This window comes from Schistocerca americana, chromosome 1 (genome assembly GCF_021461395.2).
Source record: "Schistocerca americana isolate TAMUIC-IGC-003095 chromosome 1, iqSchAmer2.1, whole genome shotgun sequence".
Classification (NCBI taxonomy): Eukaryota; Metazoa; Arthropoda; class Insecta; order Orthoptera; family Acrididae; genus Schistocerca; species Schistocerca americana.
This window is the reverse complement of record NC_060119.1, coordinates 1,179,560,476-1,179,584,636: the sequence shown is the minus strand read 5'-3', so window position 1 is coordinate 1,179,584,636 and position 24,161 is coordinate 1,179,560,476. Positions and strand designations below refer to the sequence as shown.

General features: G+C 39.4%; 1 protein-coding gene across 2 annotated transcripts in view; it reads right to left on the bottom strand.

The window, feature by feature from the left end:
- Positions 1-564: 564 nt before the first annotated feature.
- Positions 565-24,161, bottom strand: part of LOC124619738 (rab GTPase-binding effector protein 1) — a 193,626-nt gene continuing 170,029 nt past the window's right edge. For both annotated transcript variants that reach the window (XM_047146314.1, XM_047146324.1), the window contains exons 13-15: positions 20,152-20,287; positions 9,589-9,816; positions 565-1,460 (exon numbers count right to left, since the gene is read on the bottom strand). In XM_047146314.1, the coding sequence (XP_047002270.1) occupies positions 1,293-1,460; positions 9,589-9,816; positions 20,152-20,287 (532 nt within the window). In that variant the 3' untranslated portion in view covers positions 565-1,292. The remainder of the gene's footprint in view (positions 1,461-9,588; positions 9,817-20,151; positions 20,288-24,161) is intronic.

Sequence of the window (24,161 nt, the reverse complement as noted above, 5' to 3'; positions counted from 1 at the left end):
ATTTTACATACAGCCATGGGCTCAAAATATCAGTTTTCAATGAAACAGCACGAATTCCATAGACTTTAATTGATAAATATTCATCATCTTTGATTTTGTGCCCAACACCCCACGCACGTTTCTTACGCGTGCTAATGGATAAGACTCGAATTACACTGAAGACATCATTAACTGAGAATAAGGAAGAACTCCTGACACTGATTAAGCACTTAAACCGTGAGACATGAGGCAATGTTTAAAAGTTGAACTCCATAAAATGGACACAGTAAATAAAAATTAAACACAGCATTCAATACCAATACATTCCCTGCATAATTTGGCTCAATTTTCAGTTAAGTTTATCTCCTGTCCTCACATTCCTCTGACACAATAGAAATTTAAATAAAGACAGGACCTGTTAAATAAACCACTGAAGTGTTGTAAGAAATGAAGGAGATCAGAGCCAGGATTAGAGATCCTCACATTTGCAAGTCCTGCAATCTGGCACATCCTTAAATTTTCTCATATACCGTAGGAATTTATGACAGAATTGGTAGTAAAATGCATAACTACACATACCAATAAAAAAGTTTATTTACACGAAATCCCTTTGTCTGCGCAATAATATCATTTCTACGAAACAATTTCATAAACATATCGAACTATATCAACTTCATTATAAACTTCCATTAAACAAGAATGATCATTTAATATTTACAAGAAAATCAGAAGAAACAAGTTACACACTATTATTACAATGGGCGGAACATGTTCACCATACTTTATTTAATTTTAGAATACTTTATTGTACTGCAATTGCATGTTTTTTACATTGTTATCCTCTGTAAAATGCCCATTGTGTTAAAAATACCATTCATCTACATGCATTTCTTTTATATGGTTTAAGACATTTGAGTTTTTATTTCCTAAAATATGTCTTTGAATTGTAGATGTGTCAAACTGCTTTAGGTTACATCAGCCCATTACCATACCCCGTCAAAGTGTTACAAACAAGCACCATCATCAAAAAGAAATATATTTATCACATACTGAGTAAAAGACTCCACTTTTATAAGGAACTCTTAACAGTGACTAGAAAAGTAATGAGACAATCATAGTACAGAATATAAAGTGGATAATAAAGAGATGTATGTAAAGGAACATTACATGCATGCATGTATGTATGTATAGGGCAAATGGGATTTACAGTGTTATGTCAAAAATAATCTTGCAACAGACAACAGGACATGTAATATATACAATGTACAAAATTGTTAACATCTAAAATACACCAGGAATAATATTTTCCAAAGTTAATCTGGAGTATGTGGTGGCTCTGTACTGAAATAGGGTGCAGTATCCTTCACAAGCAAAGTATGGCACACATCACAAACTCTAGATGGTCGGTTGTTAGGTCCACTTGACACAGTATGTGTTAAACATGAAGGACAGAAGATGCGTCCACAATGTCGACAATGTTGCTGAAATAAAAATGGGATTAATTAATACAGATTTTCACTAACAATTCATTACATGGCGAGACATATTTTACGCCATAAATGGAATTTAGTCTTGCATCTGCCATTATACTACTGCCAGAAAAATCACTCATTTTTCACCCTCTCCATTTTCCATTTCAATGTCACACTATCAAGTGATTGGTTGAACTGACAAGAAAAGGATTAAGTCCTGCCTCATAGATGATTATCTTAATAACACTGTTGACAATGTTTTTTTATATGTATAAAACACCTGTTGTTAACAAGAATTTGTACTGGAAATTTGTCTGCCTGAAACCAGTCATATGATTAAAAATAAATTATACAGCAGTTCTATGGGTTACAATGTGTTATTTCTATGATTTATCAAAGTTGTGCAACACAACCTATAAAAACTAAAGTGGATAGTTGGACAGGGATTTGAACTGCTGTCCTCCCAAATACGAGCCCAGCATCGTACCACTGTGCCATCTCACTTCTGTTTCATAAAAATTTAAGCCATTTTCACTCTACCATTCAACAACATGAGCTTTTATTTGGGTGGTGGGTGCTACAGCTTGCCCACACAATCCATGAAAAAGAAAACTGTGGCCATACTGTCAGTCATAATGAGACAGAATGATTTATTTATTTATTTACTGGTTCTGTGAATCTAGGACTGAACAGAGTACAAAAGATACTGGACCATCCCTTAATTACCACACACATTTCTTGAAATTTTACACATGTCAATTAAGCAAAATGTAACACACAATATTTTAATACTCTATATGCTTAACAGAAATAGTCTTAATTGTTGCTTAAGCAAGTCATCGTTCACTGTTGACTGGAAATGGTTTCTATCTATTATTTTTTTCTGTAGATTCTGGTAATGCATTGTTGTACATGTCAGCATTTATTTGCTTCTTTGGTTTGAAGAGAAAGGGAGCAAACTACAGGATCACCAGTCCATTTTTCCACAATCAAACGCACCGGAGTGTAAAACCATTCCCCAAAAAAGGCTGGGAAGTAAAAAGGGTGGAAAAGTAATTGGGAAACACAATGAAAGAGAAAACAAAAGAGGAAGGACAAAAGGGGAGAACATGCATTAAAAGGAAGAAAGCTGGTGAAAGTATTGAATGAACATAGCAGATGGCCTGGGCTGGCCGTTGCAAGAAGAAATATGGGTGAGCCAGGCAACCTGAAACACACTAAAATCTCCAGCCTACAAGACAAGGCTAGAGGAACACACATAGGAAAAAGATGAACACCAAGGTGAACAAACAGCAAAGAAAGCATGAGGAAGAGTTAAAATGGAAGGAGGGTGGAGGCCTGGGAGAGAAGGCCAGACACTCACACTTAGATCGTGAGATAAAATCGTCCCTCACAAATAAAAAGTAAAACTATACAGCTGTTGAGGCACTGTCTCCCAATACCATTGGCAGTGTGGTGTGAAAGTTAAAAGTCTGCCACAGAGTGGCTAAAATTGGGCAGCCCAATAAGATGTGAACGATAGTCAAGGGTGAACCACAACTGTTCTGAGGTGGGTCCTCATGACAGAGGAGGCTATCATGAGTCCACCAAATATGTCCGATGGGGAGCCAGCAAAAGACAATGGAGTCCTTGCGAGTAGCTTGCATGGATGAGTGCCACACATTCATTGTCTCCTTCATAACACGTAGTTTATTGGTTTACTGAGGGTAAGCCATTCAATATCCCATATTCCGAAAAATTTACGGCATAAGACCCATTGGAGATCAGTTTCCGGCAGGCCGACCTCCAGAGTTGGTTGACTGGTACCCTGTTTGGCCAGCTGGTAAGCAAGGTCACTGCCTAGAGTCCTGGCCTGTCCTGGGGTCCAAATGAAGGACACTGAATGTACACCATTTCCAGGGGCATAAAGAGACTCCTGGATAGTCATTACCAAAGGATGGCGAGAGAAGCAGTGGTCGAGAGTTTGTAGGCTGCTTAAGGAGATGATGATAGACTCATCTGCACAGGAGCAGATACACTCAAGAGCGTGTCAGATGGCTACCAACTACGCAGTGAAAACACTGCAGCCATCTGGCAAGAAGCACTGTTCAGTACGTCCAATTTGAGGGTAAGCGAAGCCAACATGACAATCGAGCCATCAGTGTAGACTATTTATAAGCCCTGGAACTCGCTGGGAGTAGAGAAAAATTGCCAGTGGAGGACCTCAATTGGAACTGAGCCTTTTTGGCGTTCAATAGGTCCAGGAAAGTTGTGGCCGAGGCACGGACCATAGATTTGCACGTGAGTGGACCTGCAGGAAACGTGGCAGAGGGAATGTTTTGAGTTCAGTAAGAAGTGACCGGACACAAATTGCAATTGGAATCACCGATCTGGGCTGGTGATGCAGGAGATGGATCGCTGTGTTAGGGAAAAGGATGTGTGTGCAGTATAATTCACAATCAGTTGTTGTCGCCTGATCCACAATGAAGGAATGCCAGCTTCCACAAGGGGCTGTTCACTGGGCTCGTTCGGAAAGCTCTTGTCGCAAGTCGGAATAGTATTAAGATGCTGCCAGCACTTTTCCTTATGCCAACGAAGATGGAAAAGCAAGTTAAGTGGGTGTTGAAAACTACTCCCAAAAAACGGTAAGTCTCCACTACATTAAGTACATCAGCGAGGTCAAGTTCGGATGTGGGTGCACAGTACGATGACAACAGAAGTGCATGGCGCAAGTCCTGGCAGCTGAAAACTGAAAGCCATGAGGGTGGGCCCATGACTATGACTTTTGTATGGCTCCCTGCAGTCGATGAGCAGAAGGAAGTACAAAAGTCATCAGCATATAAGAAGGGGGATACTGAGGACCCCACTGCTACTGCAAGACCATTAATGGCAATTAAAATGAGTGGGACGCTCAGTACAGAGCCCTGCGGGACCCTATTCTCTTGGATGTGGGACAAACTGAGTGAATCACTGACTTGAACTCTGAATGTGAGGAGTGACAAAAAGTACTGTATAAAAATTGGGAGCGGGCCCCGGAGACCCCCTCATGCAAAGTAGCGAGGACTTGGCATCACCAGGTGGTATCGTAGGCTATTGTCAGGTCGAAAAAGATGGCAACATGGTGGTGTTGCCGGGAAAAAGACCATTCGGATTGGCAGACTCCAGGTACACCAAGCAGTCAGTGGTGGAACCACAATGCCCCGAGACTCAAGCAGCCAACACAACTGCTGGCTCACCATACATTCCAACAGCTTGCACAGAACGTTGGTGAGACTGATAGGATGATAGCCAGTGCGATGAGAATTTGCCATCACTCCAGATGCGAATTGAAGATGGCAAGGAGGTGGCACTGACAATCTGCCAACAGATGTGTAATTATCTGGGAATGGATGCAGTCTGTTCCAGGGGATGTGTCAGGGCAATCGGCATGGGCACTGATAAATTCCCACTCCCTAAAGGGATCATTATACGCCTCAAGGTGGCATGGAGTAAAAGATATGTGGTGGTGTTCCACCCTCTGTTTCAGGAGATGAAAGACAAGTCAGTAATTCTCAGATGCAGAGGTATGAGCATAATGCTCGGCAAGATGCTCTGCGATTATGTCTGGATAGGCATATACAGCACCAAGTGTGAAAATTCCAGATATATCTGCAGGTCTGATATCTATAAAGGAACCTGAGCTAGGTCCAAACCTGGTAAGGAGAGGTTGGTGTTCCACTAGCAGAGGCATATCGTTCCCAACACTCCTGCTTCCGTCGTTTGATGAGTTGACGGACCCGGGCACAGAGCCATTTTAAGGCAACGAGGTGCTCCATGGGTGGGTGGCACTTATGGCGTTGGAGGGCCCACCTATGGTTGGTTGGTTTAGAAGAGGGGTGAAGGGACCATACTGCTAGGTCATCGGTCCCTTGTTCTGAATAAAACAATACCGCAAGGATGAGAGTAACACAAATAAGCCTTTCAGCACAAAACAGAAAGAAAGGAAAAACCCCAAGAACGACATAAGGGCAATAAACAAAAGAGGACAAGAAAAACAAAGAGACACGCAAAAAAAGGTAGAAGAGATTAAAACAAGAAAGCAGATTACCATGGCTAGCTGACCATGAGAATAAAAACACATTAAAACCTCCACCCTAAAAGCACAGACACAGAGGGACAATGGACGTGCGCTAAAACTTAGATAAAATGATAAAACCCACCATCACAAATAAAACATGAAACTAATTCAGCCGATGAGGTGCTGTCAGATAAAATTAGTGTCAACGAGTCCGGTAACCGAATAGTTCGTTTCAGGGCAGTCAAAGTAGGACAGTGTACCAGAATATGGGCCACTGTCAACCGAGTGCCGTACCGACACTGAGGTGGGCCTTCACGGTGCAGGAGGTAGCCGTGGGTCGCCCAAGTGTGGCCGCTGTGGAGCCGGCAGAGAACCACAGAGTCCTTGCGAGAGGCCCTCATAGAGGCCTTCCACACATTCGTAGTCTCCTAGTCTCCTTAATGGCAAACAGTTTGTTGTGTGTACTGAGATTATGCCCATTCTGTCTCCCAAAGGTGAAAAACCTTGCAACGTAATCACAGTGCGGGAGGTGAACCGCAGTGGTTGGGAAAAGGTGACGGTAATTCAGATGCACAGGAGAACTATGAATGTGTGCAAAATAACTGGTGAGCAGTTGTGCATGCCTAACCTTCAATGGAGGGACTCCGGCCTCCACCAGGACGCTGGTCACCGGACTCTTCCTAAAAGCTCCTGTCGCTAGGCGAACACCACAGTGGTGCACTGTGTCGAGTAAATGCAATGCTGAGGGTGCCGACGAACCATAAACCACACTCCCATAATCAAGGTGGGATTGAACAAGGACTGTGTAGAGCTGCAGCAGCGTAGTGTGATCTACACCCCCAGTTCGTACTGCTCAGGCAACAGAGGGCATTGAAGTGCTGCCAGCACTTCTGCCACTAATATAATGTGGCAAGGATGTGATGTTGCCAGGTCGTATCGTAAGCTTTTCATAGATAAAAAAAGATGGCAACAAGGTGTTGGCATCTGGAAAAGGCTTTTCAGATGGCAGACTCGAGGGACACAAGATTATCAGTAGTAGAGCCACCCTTGTAGAAACCGCCCTAGCATGGAACCAGTAGCCCACATGACTCTAGGACCCAACACGAGCTCCGGTTCACCTTAAGTTCTAGCAGCTTACAAAGAATGTTGGTGAGGCTGATGGGTCGATAGCTATCCACATCAAGCAGGTTTTTACCTGGTTTGAGCATGGGAATGATGGTGTTCTCCTACCATTGCAATGGAAAGACGTTGTTGCACCAGATCCAGTTGACGACGATGAAATGTTGCTTGTAGTCAGACGAGAGATGTTTAATTGGGGAAATGTGCAAGGCACTGAGGAGCTCCACTTTGTAAATAGGGCATTATAGGGTTCACTGTGGCATGTAGCAAACAAGAGGACTTCCCTTCCATCTGCCGTTTGAGGGTGCGAAAGGCTGGGGGGTAATTCTCCAATGTAGAAGCACGAGCATAGTGCTCAGTAAAATGCTCGGCATTAGCATTTGTGTCGGTAGATAACAAGCCATCGATGTTGACGCCAGGGACATCTGTTTGCGTCTGGTACCTAAAAACACACCTGATATTTGTCCAGACTTGGGAAAGTGACGTATGGCACCCAATGGTTGAGACGTACCCTCCTGTTTCCGTCTTTCTATAATCTGGCGAACGCAGGCATGGATTCGTTTAAAGGCTATTAGCTGCTCAAGGCAAGGGTGCCACTTATGTTGCTGTAGAGTTTGCCGATGCTCTTTAATTGCCCCAGCGACTTCTGGCGACCACCAACGGACTGTCTTTCTCCGGGGCCACCCTAAATAACAAGGGATCTCTTTTTTCACCACAGAAATGATCGTTGTAATGACCTGCTCAACCACAACATCGATGGCACCACGTGGGGGAGATTCAACGGTGACAGCAGAGGTGAAGGCTTACCAGTCTGCCTTGTTTAAAGCCCATCTGGGTAGGCATCCATGGGCATGATGCCTGGGGAGTGACAGGAAGATAGGGAAGTGGTCACTACCAAACAGGTCATCATGAGCTCTCCAGTGGATAGATGGGAGAAGGCCAGGACTGCAGACCGAGAGACCAATGGCTGAATATGTGCCATGTGCAACACTGAAATGATTGGGGTCATCTGTATTTAAGAGGCACAGGTCGAGCTGGTCAGTAAATTTTCGACATCTCTACCTCACCCAGTAAGCACAGTGCCACCCCGCAAGGTGTTATGGGATTTAAAATCTCCCAAAAGTAGGAAAGATTTAGGGAGCTGATCAATCAGTGCAGCCAATAGGTTCAGGGGTAAGGCACCATCTGGAGGAAGACATACATTGCAGACAGTTATTTCTTGTTGCTGGCACCGCTGAATGTCCCGCACATGGAGCCATCGATGTTGTGGTTGAGCAGGTCACTACAACGATCGTTTCTGTGGTGAAAAAAAGAGATCCCTTGTTCTTTAGGGTGCCCCCAGCGAAAGACAGTCCGTTGGTGGTCGCCAGAAGTTGCTGGGGCAATTAAAGAACATCGGCAAGCTCTACAGCAACAGCCACAGCTTCAAGAGGGGTTTGAAGGGGCACAGTTTTACTACAGACTGAGTTTAGGACATAAACGCATACTCCACTCATGGTTCCTGTAATATCCCTTATAGCCGCGGAAGGCAGGGGTCCACATTGCTGGGAACCAGGTTTCCTGGGAGGCAATGCAGAAAGTAGGTGCAAAGCTTAAAAGTTGTCGTAGCTCAGCTAGGCGGTGGAAAAATCCGCCGCAATTCCAATGGAGGATGACATCATGAGGCTGGGAAGGCATGGAACATTCAATGAGGCAGTTTACGCCTCAGGGTCACCTGCTGCCACCAACTTTTTGCGTCATCCAAACAGCCAAAAACATTCTCCTTTCGATTTCTAATAGAAACAGTGCTTCAAGACCTGATGAATGAGCTAAACATCACTAAACTGCTAGAGAGAGTTAATGGATACCCTGAAAACATTGTGAATCAATTCATACGCAAGAATTCATGCACGGATGTAAAGGACAGTGACAGTGACACAGTGTGCCAAATTCCATACTACGGTAATCTCTCAGAGAAACTCTAAAATCATTTAAAGTCAATGCCACATTTAAGCCCAACAATATATTGTGATTTATGCTAAGAAACAATTTACAACATTAAATGATGCAGACAAGAGGATTGATATCTATAAAATTCAGTGTACGCGTGTAATGCAAGCTATGTAGGCCAAAGTGGTAGATCATTTAAGTTAGAGTACAAGGAACATAGGGATGCTGTTCAGCTTAACAATTTAACACATGAGGATCTCACAATTTTATGTATACAATATAATCAAGAAACTATGTCTATTAGAACAACTTGAGATTACTATACATATGTGGGAGAATGAAAAAAATGAACAGCTCACATGTGGCACTAGTAACTTTTTCAGAAACTTTTCAGATCTTTTTTAATATCCATTAATTACTGACTTCACAGCTATCTGTTCAGGACAAGATATAAATTTCTAGGATACCCAACATATTTATACATCTTTGTTTCTTCAGTATTCTCTTTCGATTTCATGTTTACATTCACAAAGTGCTCACTCATGTTAATTCAGTTTCTGCCTGCAGGATGTGGCATTCAGGAAGATACATGAGCCGTGTATGCATACAGTTATGTGCCGCTGCCAACAGCCAGGGTACCATATTTTATCAGTTGATGATGATGTGAACACTCATCTTAAGATAGCCACATTATATTACTATTACTTTTATTGTTTTTGCTTGTGTCTTATTTTGCTCACTTTTAGAGACACCTGTATTGTTATTTTGATGATGATGGCTTCACCTTCAAAACATGTAAATTATAGTGGTTTTTTACACTAAGTAGGTAGTTGAGCTGACATTTTAACATTGAAATATAATAACTTATTTGTAATGACAAAGATAATTTGGATATTCAAAAACCAAAAGCTGAACACCTAGAAGCATACCGCTAACCTACTGTCCTTAGAGAACCAAAGAGATCAGATCTTTTATTACCTGTCTGTTGTTTGGCAGACTATAATTACAATTAATACTTCATACAAGTAGTTTATATGTTACAGAAGTATGTACCTTTTTCCGCGCAATAGTAAAATTCTGTCTGCATCCTGGACAGACTTCAACATCATCTTCATGTTGCCATCTGACTTCAGTGTCTGAACCACGAATTTTTTCCAGTTGTACTTGTAATGACTGCGAAAGGCGTACAAAGTCTTTCTGGACAGTTTCTGCTTCAGTCAGTTCCCGCTGCAATGAACTTATACGCCCCTTCAGTTCACTGATAGTACCTTCCATTTTCTCCTGACAATCAAATAAAACAAACAATTTAATTAATGATATGAATATAACAGGGGGAAGCTTTACACGTGGGAAAAATATATCTAAAAACAAAGATGATGTGACTTACCAAACGAAAGCGCAGGCACGTCGATAGACACACAAACAAACACAAACATACACACAAAATTCAAGCTTTTGCAACCAACGGTTGCTTCGTCAGGGAAGAGGGAAGGAGAGGGAAAGATGAAAGGATGTGGGTTTTAAGGGAAAGGGTAAGGAGTCATTCCAATCCCGGGAGCAGAAAGACTTACCTTAGGGGGGAAAAAGGGACAGGTATACACTCACGTGCGCACCCCCCCCCCTCCCCCCCCCACCCCCCCCCCCCACACACACACATATCCATCCGCTCATACACAGACACAAGCAGACATTTGTAAAGGCAAAGAGTTTTAATTTATTATAATTTAATTACATACGTAATATCAGTTACGTAACATATGAATTTTAGTATACATACACGTTCAAGATAAGAATTTTAACCTCTAGTGGAATTCTCAATATGTACGTAATATACAATACAGCTGATGTATGTCTGTAATAAAAATTTTCAGCTAATATCGCATAACTGCAATCATAATAACAACAAAAATAAATATTATCTCCCCCCGCCCCAGACATACAATACCTCAGAGTTTTGTCATTTAATGACACCATCAAGAGAAAATTAAATCCAATTCGGAATAATGAAGTTCAACTCCGATTAAATTCAGAAAAGATGATCATCTTTTCGGTTAAGTTCGTAACAGATTCTTATTGGAAAAATTCATGATTCAACAGGAGACCACCAATGAAAGTATGCAGATTACTAGAGGAATCTTCATCCTGTATGAAAGGAATGGCACTCACATAAATGTAAATGTTTGTAGTCAACCAGATACATTTTTACAACGTATTGCAGTACAACACCTGGTAACGCTGTATCACAATCTGTCAGGTAACAAAATATCATGCAGCAAAAAAGGTTCCAGTAAGTGCTGATGTAAAATTGCTCTCATATTATAAGACTGCTGTTCTACATTCAAGAAAAAAAGACATTTTGTGCAAAATTAACTTAAATTCTTCTTTTTCCAAACAAGACTAAGAAAAAATCACATTGTGAAACTAAAAAAACTGATGATTCTATCCTATTTGCTGATGGCCGACATACCACTTCCTTCAGGTTTGTAAAAGAAAACTTTTCACAGGAGATAGCCTTGGTTCACCCATCATCAATGTGCGATGGTAGTACTGCTGTTTAAAAATACCACTGACGTTTTCCAACACATCAAATTCCTGATCGCAGAGTGTTTACCAGAGTTTTCACCACAACGCATGAAACATGTATTCTTCCAAGTTCACACTTTTGTTCTGAACGTGTAGTTTAATAAATTGTGCAGGAACAGCGACACACTATGAAATGGTGCCTCCAAGTCCTATAATCTTCACAATGGTGACAATGCCAAACAATTAGAATTTTGTCACTGGTTACATGACTATCATCACTTGCATCCACCATTAATACTATTCACAAATGAAACCACATTTACACAGAATGTAGTCAACAACAACTGTAATAATCATCAATGGTAGCAGGAAAATCCACACACTACAGTGGAAACCAATTTCCAAGTTTGTTTTCCGATCAGTGTTTAGCGCAGCGTGATCTGTAATAGGTTGATAAGTCCAGTCATTTTAGAAAAGTGAATGACAGGAAAGAATTACTTGCAGATTTTGGAAAATTCATTTGTTGGACACCCTGAGAACGTGCCTTTAGCCACATGGATTGCAATGTACTTCCAGTGTGACGGAGCCCCTCCATATTTTACCAGAAGTGTGAGGGAAACCCTCAACCGCACATACTCTGATCACTGGATTGGTTGTAACAGTACAATTAGCTGGTCATCTAGATCACCAGACCTGATGCCATTAGATGTTTGTTTATGGGGCTGAATGAAGTCTGACACGTACAAATGGAAGGAGTAAATTCGAAACGAACCACTTGGTCATATCATGGACGCTGCTGCCCTTATTAAGGAATGTGTAGAGGCATTCAGAGAAGCAACACAAGACATTTTCCAAAGAGGACACAAATGCACTGAAGATGACAGTGGGATATTCTAACATTTATTATGAACCGTACAACAACTGTAATGTGATGTGTACGATAATCCTTACATGTGAATGTGTTAAAAATACTTATTTTTCTGTCAATACTTTGTAAAATGCATGTCATAATGTTTACCAAGTGTTGTACGTGTGAAAACCTGACAAAGTAATTAAATAATACAGAAAATAAATACCAATGTATCTCAGGAACATTTCAGACTAGGGCATATGTCCACATGAAATATTTGCTTCAAATGATGGTTACTATCATATCCCTGAATACTGACCATTCTTCCCGGTACACCCATGTAAATGTACAACAATTATAAAGCCAACATCTCTTTTCCAACACACTGGCAAATATTCCAGGAGTACAATTCAGAGTTCTGTAGACCAAAGAAAAGATCAGTTTTACAAATGCAACACATTTAATTCACTGAGCAAGAACAAGAAGCTATTGAAGCAAAGATGACCATGGCAAACATTGCAGAGGAGAAACCTGGCTCAAAAGAAGTGTAGGGAAGACAAAATACCAGCACAAAGCAACCCAAGTGTTGTAGCTGCAAAAATTTTATCTACACTCCCTGTTTAACATTGCAAAGGGTCTCTGTGGCCAAATATCCCACCTGAGAAAACGGACATTGTCAAATTTGATTATATACAATCTGGGGAATCAAGACAGCACTTATTACTTGTGTAATAGGATGGAGATGGTGTGTACGGTAACATCACTGCGCCACTAGAAGTTATACAAGTGTTGATTTTGTCAGATAGACGTGGAGTTCAGCAGCAGAAGTCTCCATTTGTGTCTAAATGTATCACTCTGTGCAAGAACCAGCTAAACTAATAGTCCATTTGTCATTCTAATATAGAAAACAAAAGTCAATATAACCATACAAAGTTGCATGATGAATCCTCGTCCTTTTATCTCCTGAACTATGCTGCACAACGATTTTGTGAACTCTAGAAATGACCAGAAAGGTATCCCCAAAATTGCAATACACAATGAAAGAAATAAACCTCTTTCAGTGTTTTATTAGACAGAATTTGAAAGGGCCTTCAGTAAAGTAACCTCAGGAAGAAAGGGACAACTTTCAGAAAACATGTCTGTTGACATGGCAAACTTCTCATAGCAGCAGCAAATCTCAAGTATCCTGCTCATAATGTATGAGAAACAGACAAATATGTGGAAATATCAGTAATATTACAACCCTTTCCTGTGTGTTGAAACGGTGCATGACATACACCTGAACCAGACAGTGAAGAGGTTTCTGTGGATCAGATTGTTGCCTTACAGTTTTACTGTCGATTTAATCTCTTTGTTTATTTTGAAGTAATAAAATTGGAACTGGTATCCAGTATAACTGATTTACTTCTAGTAAATACAGCACACTTTGATAATTGCAGAACAATCAATTTACAATTATCCCACCACCTCCCAAGGGGAGAAAGGAATAATTATTAATCTCTTATCTCACCATCTGTGAAAATGGTACCAATAAATCAGATTCAAATCAATATCTTAAATCACCAACATTGATTTTTAAGACTGAAACATTCAGTCACTTTTATGTCAAAACTAGATCAATGCTCATTCATTCTTTTGGCATAAAGGGTGTGATATTTTGTAGATATGAATATGAAAGTACTCATTACTTTTTCCAAAGTTTAATGTGTTATTGAACATCTTGGAATCTGCATAAGTAATATACTGTGTATGTCATAATTGTGCTTTCTGAAAGTTCTTGGCGTCTATTAGTTCATTAACTACTGAGTAAAATCTTTAAACGACAAAAGACATCAGCTGAAATTTTTGTGACCTCTATAACCCATTTGACTGTGCTAATTATACCACTCAGTTGAAAAAAATTGAAAATATGGTAACTTTAAAGCTTCATCATCATCAGGATTTTCTTCCCGCAAGGCGGATAGGAACTTTGTGAACGATGTGCCTCTATTGATTTCTATTCTGGTATAACTTTTCCCTTTTCACTGAATCCCACGTTAATCCTCTCCTCCAGTGGCGGCACAATCACATGTGGTAAAGTACCACAGTTTTTTAGGGTAGGGAGGGCAGAAACAAAAGATGTTCAGAGGCAGATTGAAAATTACATTTACACTGATAAAAGGGGTAGCCAAAAAGCTAATTTTAATATACAATACGAGAGAAGGAAAGTTGCTACTCACCATATAGAGGAGATGCTGAGCCGCGATAGACATAACAAAAAGATTCACACAATCATAGCTTTCGGCCATTAAGGCCTTTGTCAAAAGGGCCCTAATGGCCGAAAGCTATGATTGTGTGAATCCTTTTATTGTGTCTATCACAGCTCAGCATCTCCGCTATATGGTGAGTAACAACTTTCCTTATCTCGCATTGTTACATTCCATCCTAGATTTTCCATTGTTTGATTTTAATATACACAATTAATGCAAACAGCCTTTAATTGAAACTGAATATGTTCAGAAATTGGTAGAAAAATTATGTTTATTCAGTTTTAATTCAGTCAATGCACAAGATCAGCTACACTTACTGCATCAGAATATCTGAAGAGTGAGTAAGAATTCGAGTTGAGCAAGCCAGTTGATATAAACTGTCTCTCTGAACATCAAGTGACAACTGGTATAGATATGTTAAATGTTTCAGGATTTAAGTTAGCCTCTTACTTCTGTACAGGGAATATGGAGAAAGGAGGAGTTGCCACATTTGTCATAAATTGTTTCAATTTCAAGAATACCGATAATAAATTTCTCTCAGAGCAGCACTTAGAAGCTTGTGCAACTGAAGTAGTAGGTGTCTGTATGTGTGGATGGATATGTGCATGTGTGCGAGTGTATACCTGTCCTTTTTTCCCCCTAAGGTAAGTCTTTCCGCTCCCGGGATTGGAATGACTCCTTACCCTCTCCCTTAAAACCCACTTCCTTTCGTCTTTCCCTCTCCTTCCCTCTTTCCTGATGAGGCAACAGTTTGTTGCGAAAGCTTGAATTTTGTGTGTATGTTTGTGTTTGTTTGTTTGTCTATCGACCTGCCAGCGCTTTTGTTCGGTAAGTCACCTCATCTTTGTTTTTATATATAATTTTTCCCACGTGGAATGTTTCCTTCCATTATACTGAAGTAGTATTTCTTAATAAGTCCTTTATAATAGTATGTACGTGCAGAACACCTTCGAAAACTTTAACCTGTTCGTAAACAAACTGGAAGCTCTGTTGCCCATATCATAATAAAAAACAAGGAAACAGTGGCTGCTGGTGATTTTAATGCAGATTTATTGAAGAGCTCTGACAATGAACAATTACTAAAATCAGCAACACTGTCATACAATTTAATTCCGACTGTGAACTTTGCAACTAGGGTATGTAAATGTTCTGGGACTGTTATTGATAATATCTTTGTAGACAAATCTAGGGAAGAAAGCCAAATCACAAAACCAATAGTAAATGGGTTATGTAGTCATGACATACAGCATCATGTGTTAAATGTTGAAACTTGTAAGGATATTAAAGCTATTAAATCTGATTACAGGAGGGTAATAAATCAGCCAAAAATTTAGAATTTTAGGAAATTGCTCAAAGACATGAACTGAATATATGTTTACAATACTTCTGACTAAAACGGAAAATACAAAGCATTCATTTTAATAAAGTTACTTCCTCATTTGAAAACTGTTTTCCCCTAAACATAACTCAAATCAAACAGAACTCTCAAAACAAACCATATATTACACAAGGAATAAAGGTATCATGTGGGACAAAAACGAAACTATAATTACTATCTAGGAACAGCTCTGATGTTAACACTGTAATGCATTACCAAGACTACAGCAAAATAGTGAAACAAGTACTCCAGAAATCCAAGCCGCTTTAAAATGAGAAAAAGATAATTATAACAGGGAACAAAATAAAAACCATATGGGATATAGTGAGGAAGCAGACTGAAGGGGCCAGAAAGGAACAGGAACAGATAGCTCTAAAAATAAATGAGGTATTGGTAAAAAGTGCATGTAGTGTTGCAAACCTCTTAAAAAAAGTTCTTTGTTTCTGTTACTGACAGCTTGGGTTTATTAGGTTCAGGACATAGTGCAATGGAATATCTGAAACCAGTCTCTATACATAACTTCAGTAGTAGTAGTAGTAGTAGTTCCCAGAATGAGATTTTCACTCTGCAGCGGAGTGTGCACTGATATGAAACTTCCTGGCAGATTAAAACTGTGTGCCCGACCGAGACTCGAACTCGGACCTTTGCCTTTCCCGGGCAAGTGCTCTACCAACTGAGCTACCGAAGCACGACTCACGCCCGGTACTCACAGCTTTACTTCTGCCAGTACCTCGTCTCCTACCTTCCAAACTTTACAGAAGCTCTCCTGCGAACCTTGCAGAACTAGCACTCCTGAAAGAAAGGATATTGTGGAGACATGGCTTAGCCACAGCCTGGGGGATGTTTCCAGAATGAGATTTTCACTCTGCAGTGGAGTGTGCGCTGATATGAAACTTCCTGGCAGATTAAAACTGTGTGCCCGACCGAGTCTCGGTCGGGCACACAGTTTTAATCTGCCAGGAAGTTTCAGTAGTAGTAGTTGTTCTTGTTGTTGATTTGTGGGGAGGGGACCAAACAGCGAGGTCATCAGTCCCATCAGATTAGGAAGGAAGTCAGCAGTGCCCTTTCAAAGGAACCATCACATCATTTGCATGAAGTGATTTAGGGAAATTATGGAAAATCTAAACGAGGATGGCCGGATGAGGGTTTGAACTGCTGTCCTGCTGAATGCGAGTCCAGTGTGCTAATCATTGCACCACCTCGCTCAGTAATTTCGGTAAAATGGAACTGATACTTACTTCTCCCAAAGAAGTATCATCCATCATAAAATCTTTACAATCAAAGTACTCTAGTGGTTATCATGACATAGCAACACAGTTAACCAGTGTGCTCATATGAGTTGGTTCTATCTTAAGTTATCTGTGTAGTCAATCTCTTTTCAGCAGAACATTTCGAGACTGGCTAAAATATGCTGAAGTTAACTCTTTTTACAAGACGGGGGATAAAGAGGTGCCATTAAACTATTGACTAATTTCACTTTTGCTGGCTTTTTAAAAATATTTGGAAAGGTTGTGTTCAAGCATCTTCTTAAGCATCTGACTGTGAATAACATATTGTCAAAGTCACAGTTAGGGTACCTTACAGGTTCTGGTACAGAGAAGGCTACTTACAAATACAGTGAGAATGTACTTAGTTCATTAGATAAGAAATTGAGGCTACCGGCATTTTCTGTGACCTGTCAAAAGCCTTTGACTGTATGACTGATTGGAAATTAATCACATATGGTATTCATCAAGGTACTGTCTTGGGTCCATTGCTTTTTCTTGTCTAAATTAATGATCTCTTATCTGTTAAAGTGCCAGATGCTAATTTTGTTTTGTCTGCAGATGATGCAAAAATATTGCAATAAGTAGAAAGTAAAGTATAGACTTCAAAATGGCTGCTAATCAATTTTCACCAATATTAATAAATGATTGAAAGCTAATTCACCGTCATTAAACTTTGAAAAGACCTACTATATGCAGTTCATAACCTGTAAGAGATTTCCTTCCAGCTTGTGTATAACATACAAAGACATGCAGATCGAAGAGGTTGACAGTGTTAAATTTCTGGGATTACAACTCGATAATAAATTCAGTTGGGGAAGGCATACCACAGAATTGCTAAAGCACCTAAACAAGTCTGTATTTGTAATGCAAATGATGTTAGATGTAGGAGATATAAATATAAAAAAAGCCTTGCATACTTTACTTACTTTCATTCTATTACGTCATATGGGATCACAGCCTGGGATAACTAATAAAGCCAAGAAAAAGTTTTTAGAGTGCAGGAGCATTTAATAAGACTCGTGTGGTGCAAATTCAAGATCATCATGTAGAAACCTGTTCAAGGAACTGGGTATTATAACCACTACTTCTCAGTATATTTATTCCTTAAAAAATTTCTTACAAATAATATGTCTCTATTTCCAATCAATAGCTCAATACATAGTATCAATACTAGGAATAAGAACACTCTACATAAGACCTTAAGTCAAATTACTTTGATTCAAAATGGGGTCCAATAGTCAGGAACACACATTTTCAATCAATTGCCAGCAACCATCAAAAACTTTGTTTCAGATAAAGCACAATTTGAATTGAGTCTGAAAGACTTTTTGATAGGCAACTCCTCCTACTCTATGGATGAATGTCTTAGCAGGGACTGTTGGACCAGCGTAAGTAAAAATGTTTCTTAGATTTCAGTTTTGACAGCACTTGGTCACAACAGTCAAAATTAGGTATTTTGTGTACGATAAATTAATTAAAAGTGGATAACTATGTATCATTCTGACAGTGTATTAATCCTGTAAGTATTAGCAGTTCCAGTTTACTGCAATGTATTCACATGTCTCGACAATATCCTGACAAATGATCAGGGAAGTGCGTATTATATTAAAAATTTCTATGTTTTTGTGTTACACTTTCTGAAATGTTCCACACCCATGAGAAGCATCTCCTTTTTTGAGTCTATGGAATGAAAACTGAACTGAACCTCCTCTAATCTAGTGTAATTTATAATTTTAATTCATTTTCAACATTTTTTGTAAAATTAAAGGTGAAATATGGTGCTGTTCTAACAAGAAGCAAAAGAAGAATTCATTATCAGCATATTTAATAAAATAGGAACCAGAAGTCAGTTTTGTCAGCTTCATGATCTTGGATAAGGATTTTTTTTGTAATAAGGCCCTGCAAGCATTTAAGCTGCATTGTATAAACAAATGCTTTTATGGGAGGACATCTAGAGCTAGTAAAAATTTTGAAAGGAATACCAGTAAAGTGACTGAAATATTTGTTTTTGACAGAAATTAACATATACCTGCATAATCATTGACAGTGCTTCCCTCAGAAAGAGGTGAAACAATAGGCATAGAAATCATGAATAAAACCATAGACTAAAAACAAAATCTTACGATACAAATGCCAGCTTTTATAAGTAGGCCTAGAGGTTCCCTAATCTAACCAAATACCCATATGTTGGCAAAAACAAGACTACTACCACTATAAAAGATCCAGGATTTCCAAAGAAACTGAGAGGAGATGATGATTATGATGATGATTACAACTGACAAAATTCCATGTAATAAATGTTACTGAAAGACTAAGTGATTACAATTTCCAAAGGTGGTTTTCACGAGGTCAAAAATAAGGGAACTGCAGACTGAATCATGAACATAAATGAGGCACAAATAGGAGCACTACAGTTTACCCTCTCATATTATACTGCAGTATCTCCCCAGACACAATGTATTGGATGTATCTCCCAACTGCATATAGTCTTGTAGCGAAATATCATTGTCATCCGCCATGTGATGGTCGTCACACAGTCAAGTGAAACTGCACACACTGCCACAGATGATTCTACAGCAACAGTGTTTGCCTTTCTTTCATTCTCTGTGTAATTGTACATAGTTACAATTTCAGCTCTACTACTTAATCTCTGTTAGCCTTCCCAGTGTGTAAAGGGTGACATTACACTTACGTAAGACATCATCTCACTAATGTAAGTGATTGGACATATTTATTTTACTCTTCAATAAATGGAGTTTTGTTCCGAGTTAACAGAGAGTGGATCATTTTTAGAAGCACACTTAACAAAATCAAGTAGCTCTAATCTCAGCTGCACCAGACAGTCTTGTTGCTTTGAACATTCCCCTCCCCCCTCTACAAAATTTTGAGATAGCTTCCTTTATTCTTTTGCAGGATGAAGATACATCTATTTCTGAAAGTTAGAAGACAGATTTTACCTGGAAAGTGTAAGTGGAATACATATCTGACAGAATGTCATTTCACTTTCTTACAGAAATGATTTAGTCAATTCAGCTTCATGACGGAATTATGCAAGGAAAGTACCATAGTTGAGCTTAACATTCATATATTCTATAATGAGCTACACAAGAAATATGAAACCTACTCAACATGAGCACCAAACTCACCAATATCTGACAAAGTTTCACCTAGGAAAATATTAAGATAACAACACACACATCGTAAGCATCATAACAGGCAAAAATTTGTAATATACCATGTGAATAAATCATTGCACTTATTACACCAAGTCTACTGTACAGCAACATTAACTCCTCATATTTCATAAATGGAGACAATACACTAAAATTTGTTAGTATTTATAACAACCTTATCTTTTTCCAATTCTGCCACTTTTTTCTTCAGATCTGTCACCATACGCTGGCTTCCAGTCAAAGCAGTTTCCAGTTTCCCTTGTTTTTCATGATTATGTTGTCTTTCTTTTTCATAATGCTCCAATTTTTTTCTGGAACAAATATGGTTTCACATTTATGATGAATTTAAACTTTGAAATTTAACTCCATTAATGACTACATGTTCCAAATAAATATTTCAATTCCATTACATCTATGGTTATAACTATTTTGTGGTGAATAAGACCGTCGCCTACTGTGTTCCATAACCATGAATGAGTTCACAGACCAGCCACCAGAAGCCATATTTGTTTGATGTTGGCAGTTATTTAGTTATCAACTCTCCATGAGGAGTAGAGAGTGATAACTTCTTTGTTAAAAGGCACACATCATGCCTAGCATTAATTTATTGCATTTTATAAGCCTCAATGTCTTGCTTAATTTTCACATGTATTTGTTAGTAAATGTTTGTTGTTTACAGTTACAGAAGTGCTGATAATTTGTGTGCTATCAAGGCTGATTTACCTGAACACATCCATGTAAGTAGTTTCGACAGCTGTTGCCATAGCCGCTCTGACAGTGGTGATCCCAACATGATTAAGCCTTCATATACTAGAAGAAGTAGTGCAAACTGTTGTGACTGACCACAGAATTTTTAACCTACTAAAATACAAAACTCCGTGGGCACTTTAAGACAAAGTTGAAGACCTAATCACAACACCTCCTATACAAGATTTATATGGTAAACTGAAGACAGAGCTGATATGCTGAGTGTCTGGATCACAAGAGGAGTGTGGGCATCAAGTGTTAACATGAGAGTTCTGCAATAAATTTCAGTTAGTAATCGTGAATACTTCCTTCAAGAATCACATGAGGAGATATCCAAAGATTCCAATTAGATAACATCATGGTCAGATAGATATTCCAAAATCATATATTGGATTGTAAGATGTACCCAGGAGCAGATATCCAACACAGAGCATAATTTAGTAATGATGAAGAGTAGTGTGAACTTTAATAGACTAGTCAGGACGATTCAATGTGCGAAGCAGTGGAAGGCGGAAATACTATGGAATGAAGATGTATGCGTGAAATTCTCTGATGTTATAGATTCTGCAATAATGAATAGCTCAGTAGGCAATTCAGCTGAAGAAGGGACATCTCTAAAAATGGGATTAATGGAAGTTAGAAAGAAAAAGCTTACGAAAAAGGAAGCTAACTGCAAGGAAATCATGGCTGATCAACAAAAGAAGGAAGCACAAAAATGTACAGGGAAATTCAGAAATACAAGTCCTCTGGAACGAAATAAATAAGATGTGCAGGGAAGCTAAGTTGAAATGGCTGCACAAAATATGTGAAGAACCCGAAAAAGAAATGATTGTCAGAAGGAGGACTCGGCATACAGAAAAATTAATATGAACTTTGGTGAAATTAAAAACAACTGTGTAACATTAAGAGTGCAATGGGCATTCTCTGTTAAATGCAGAGCAGAGAGTGGATGGCTGGAATGAGAACACTGAAGGCCTCTAAGAAGAGGAGTACTTGTCTAATAATGTGATGGAAAAAGAAACAGGAGTCAATAGGGAAAAGATAGGGGGGATCCTGTATTAGGACCAAAATTTAAAAGAGCTTTGGAAGACTTAAGACTTAATAAGGCAGAAGGGATAGACAACTTTCCACCAGAATTTCTAAAATCATAGGGGAAAAATTAACAAAACAACTACTCACTTTGGTTTTTAGAATGTATGAGCCTCCCAATTATCATCAGACTTTCTGAAAAAACATTATTAATACAATTCCAAGAATTGCAAGGGCCGACAAGTGCAAGAATCATAACACAGCTCATGCCAAGTTGATGACAAGAATAATACACAGAAGAATGGGAAAGAAAACTGAAGATCTCTTATGTGACTGTCAGTTTGGCTTTAGGAAAGGTATGCCCAGGCACCAGAGAGGCAGTTCTAACGTTACAGTTGATAATGGAAGCAAGACTGAAGCAAAATCAAGAAAGTTCGTAGGATTTGTCGACCTGGAAAAGCAGTCAACAATGTAAAATGGTACAAGATGTTCAAACTCTTAAGAAAAATAAGGGTAAGCTATAACGAAAGATGGGTGATAAACAATATGTACACGAACCAACAGCAAACAATAACACTGGAAGAGAAGAACAAAGTGCTGAGATTAAAAAATGTGTATGACAGGGATGTAGTCTTTCACCATTGCTACTAAATTTTACATCAAAGAAGCAATGACAAAGGGTTCAAGAGTGGGATTAAAATTCAACTTGAAAGGATATCAGTGATAAGATCCACTGATGGCATTGCTATCCTTATTGAAAATGCAGAAAAATTACACGATCTGTTGACTGGAACAAACAGTCCAATGAGTACAGAATACGGATGGGGAAATAAAGAACAAATGAAGTAATGAGAAGTAGGAGAAATGAAAAGAACAAGAAACTTACCATCAACATAGGTGATTGCGAAGTAGCTGAAGTTAAGGACTTCTGCTATCTACGCAGCAAAATAACCCATGAGACACAGAGAAAGGAGGGCAAAAAAAGCAGACTTTGTCTGGCAAAAAGGACATTCCTGGTCAAAAGAAGTTTACTAGTATCTAACGTAGGCATCAATTTGAGGAAGAAATTGCTCAGAATGTACATTTGGAGCACAGCACCGTATGGTAGTGAAACAAGGACTGTGAAAACTGAAACACCGGTGGGTGGCTGGAGGAGTATAAATGTAGAAGAATGTTGAAAATTAGGTGGACTGATGAAGTAAGAATGAGGAGGTCCTCCGCAGAATGGGCAAGGAAAGGAAAATATGGAAAACAATGACAAGAAGAAGGGACAGGGTGATATGACATCTGTTAAGACATCAGGGAATAGCTTTGATGGTACTAGAGGGAGCTGTAGAGGGTAAAAAGTGTACAGGAAGGCAGAGATTGGAAGATTGGATGGCACAGGAGAGGAATTCGTAGCAGGCTGCATCAAACCAATCAGGAGACAGAGAGAGAGAGAGAGAGAGAGAGAGAGAGAGAGAGAGAGAGAGAGGAGAAGAAGAAGAAGAAGAAGAAGAAATAGAAGATGAAAGGAAGGAGACACAGCTACCAGTATGTATCAAAGTTTGACAGCATCTGCCTGTGCCCTTCTGAGGCATTTGTCAGGATCCCATGATAGGCCAAGAAAACCGGTGTTCTGTCCTCCAAAAATTAGTGGAACTCTGGAAACTGTTTTTATGATTCAAGCAGGTCTCTGATATGAATAATCTGAATTTGTCCTGTTTTCTGAGTGGAGCTTCATCTCTGGAGGAGAAAAAAAGGACCCCCCCCTCCCCCCCGCCCCACACACACAAATTTCAGACTTCCCCCTTCACCAAACTAAGCTTTTACCTACAAAAAATCTAAGGTTACCAGAAATGTGGGGCATTAAGTTCTGCATTGATTGGGTACACGAACTCTACTATTTGATCAACTTTTCATACAGAAAAGACATGCCAGAAAACAGCAATTTTTCCCATGTTTCATAAAACCTGTTTCATTGCTTAAACATATGCAGTATCTGAGAAATGATGGAATTGATGCAAAATTTTAAATGGTTGTAGAGCATCAAACTGTGAAATATCAAAGAAGAAACAGAATCAAACAACGGAAACTCCGTATAGGAATATCAACAATGGAGGAAAAGATAGATTGCTACTTACCATAAAGAAGTCACATCAAGTTGCAGACATGCACGATTAAAAGACACTCCCATGTAGCTTTTGGCCACAGCCTTTGCCAGTAAAACACACACACACACACACACACACACACACACACACACACACACACACACACACACACACACGACAACTCCATTATCTCGGGCCAGAATGCAACACCACATGGGATGCAGGCAGCAATCTGGAAGGTGTGGGGATAGTAGCGTACAATTGGGGAGAGAGATGAATGTTGTCTGGTGGAATGTGCAGGGACTACACTGCCAAC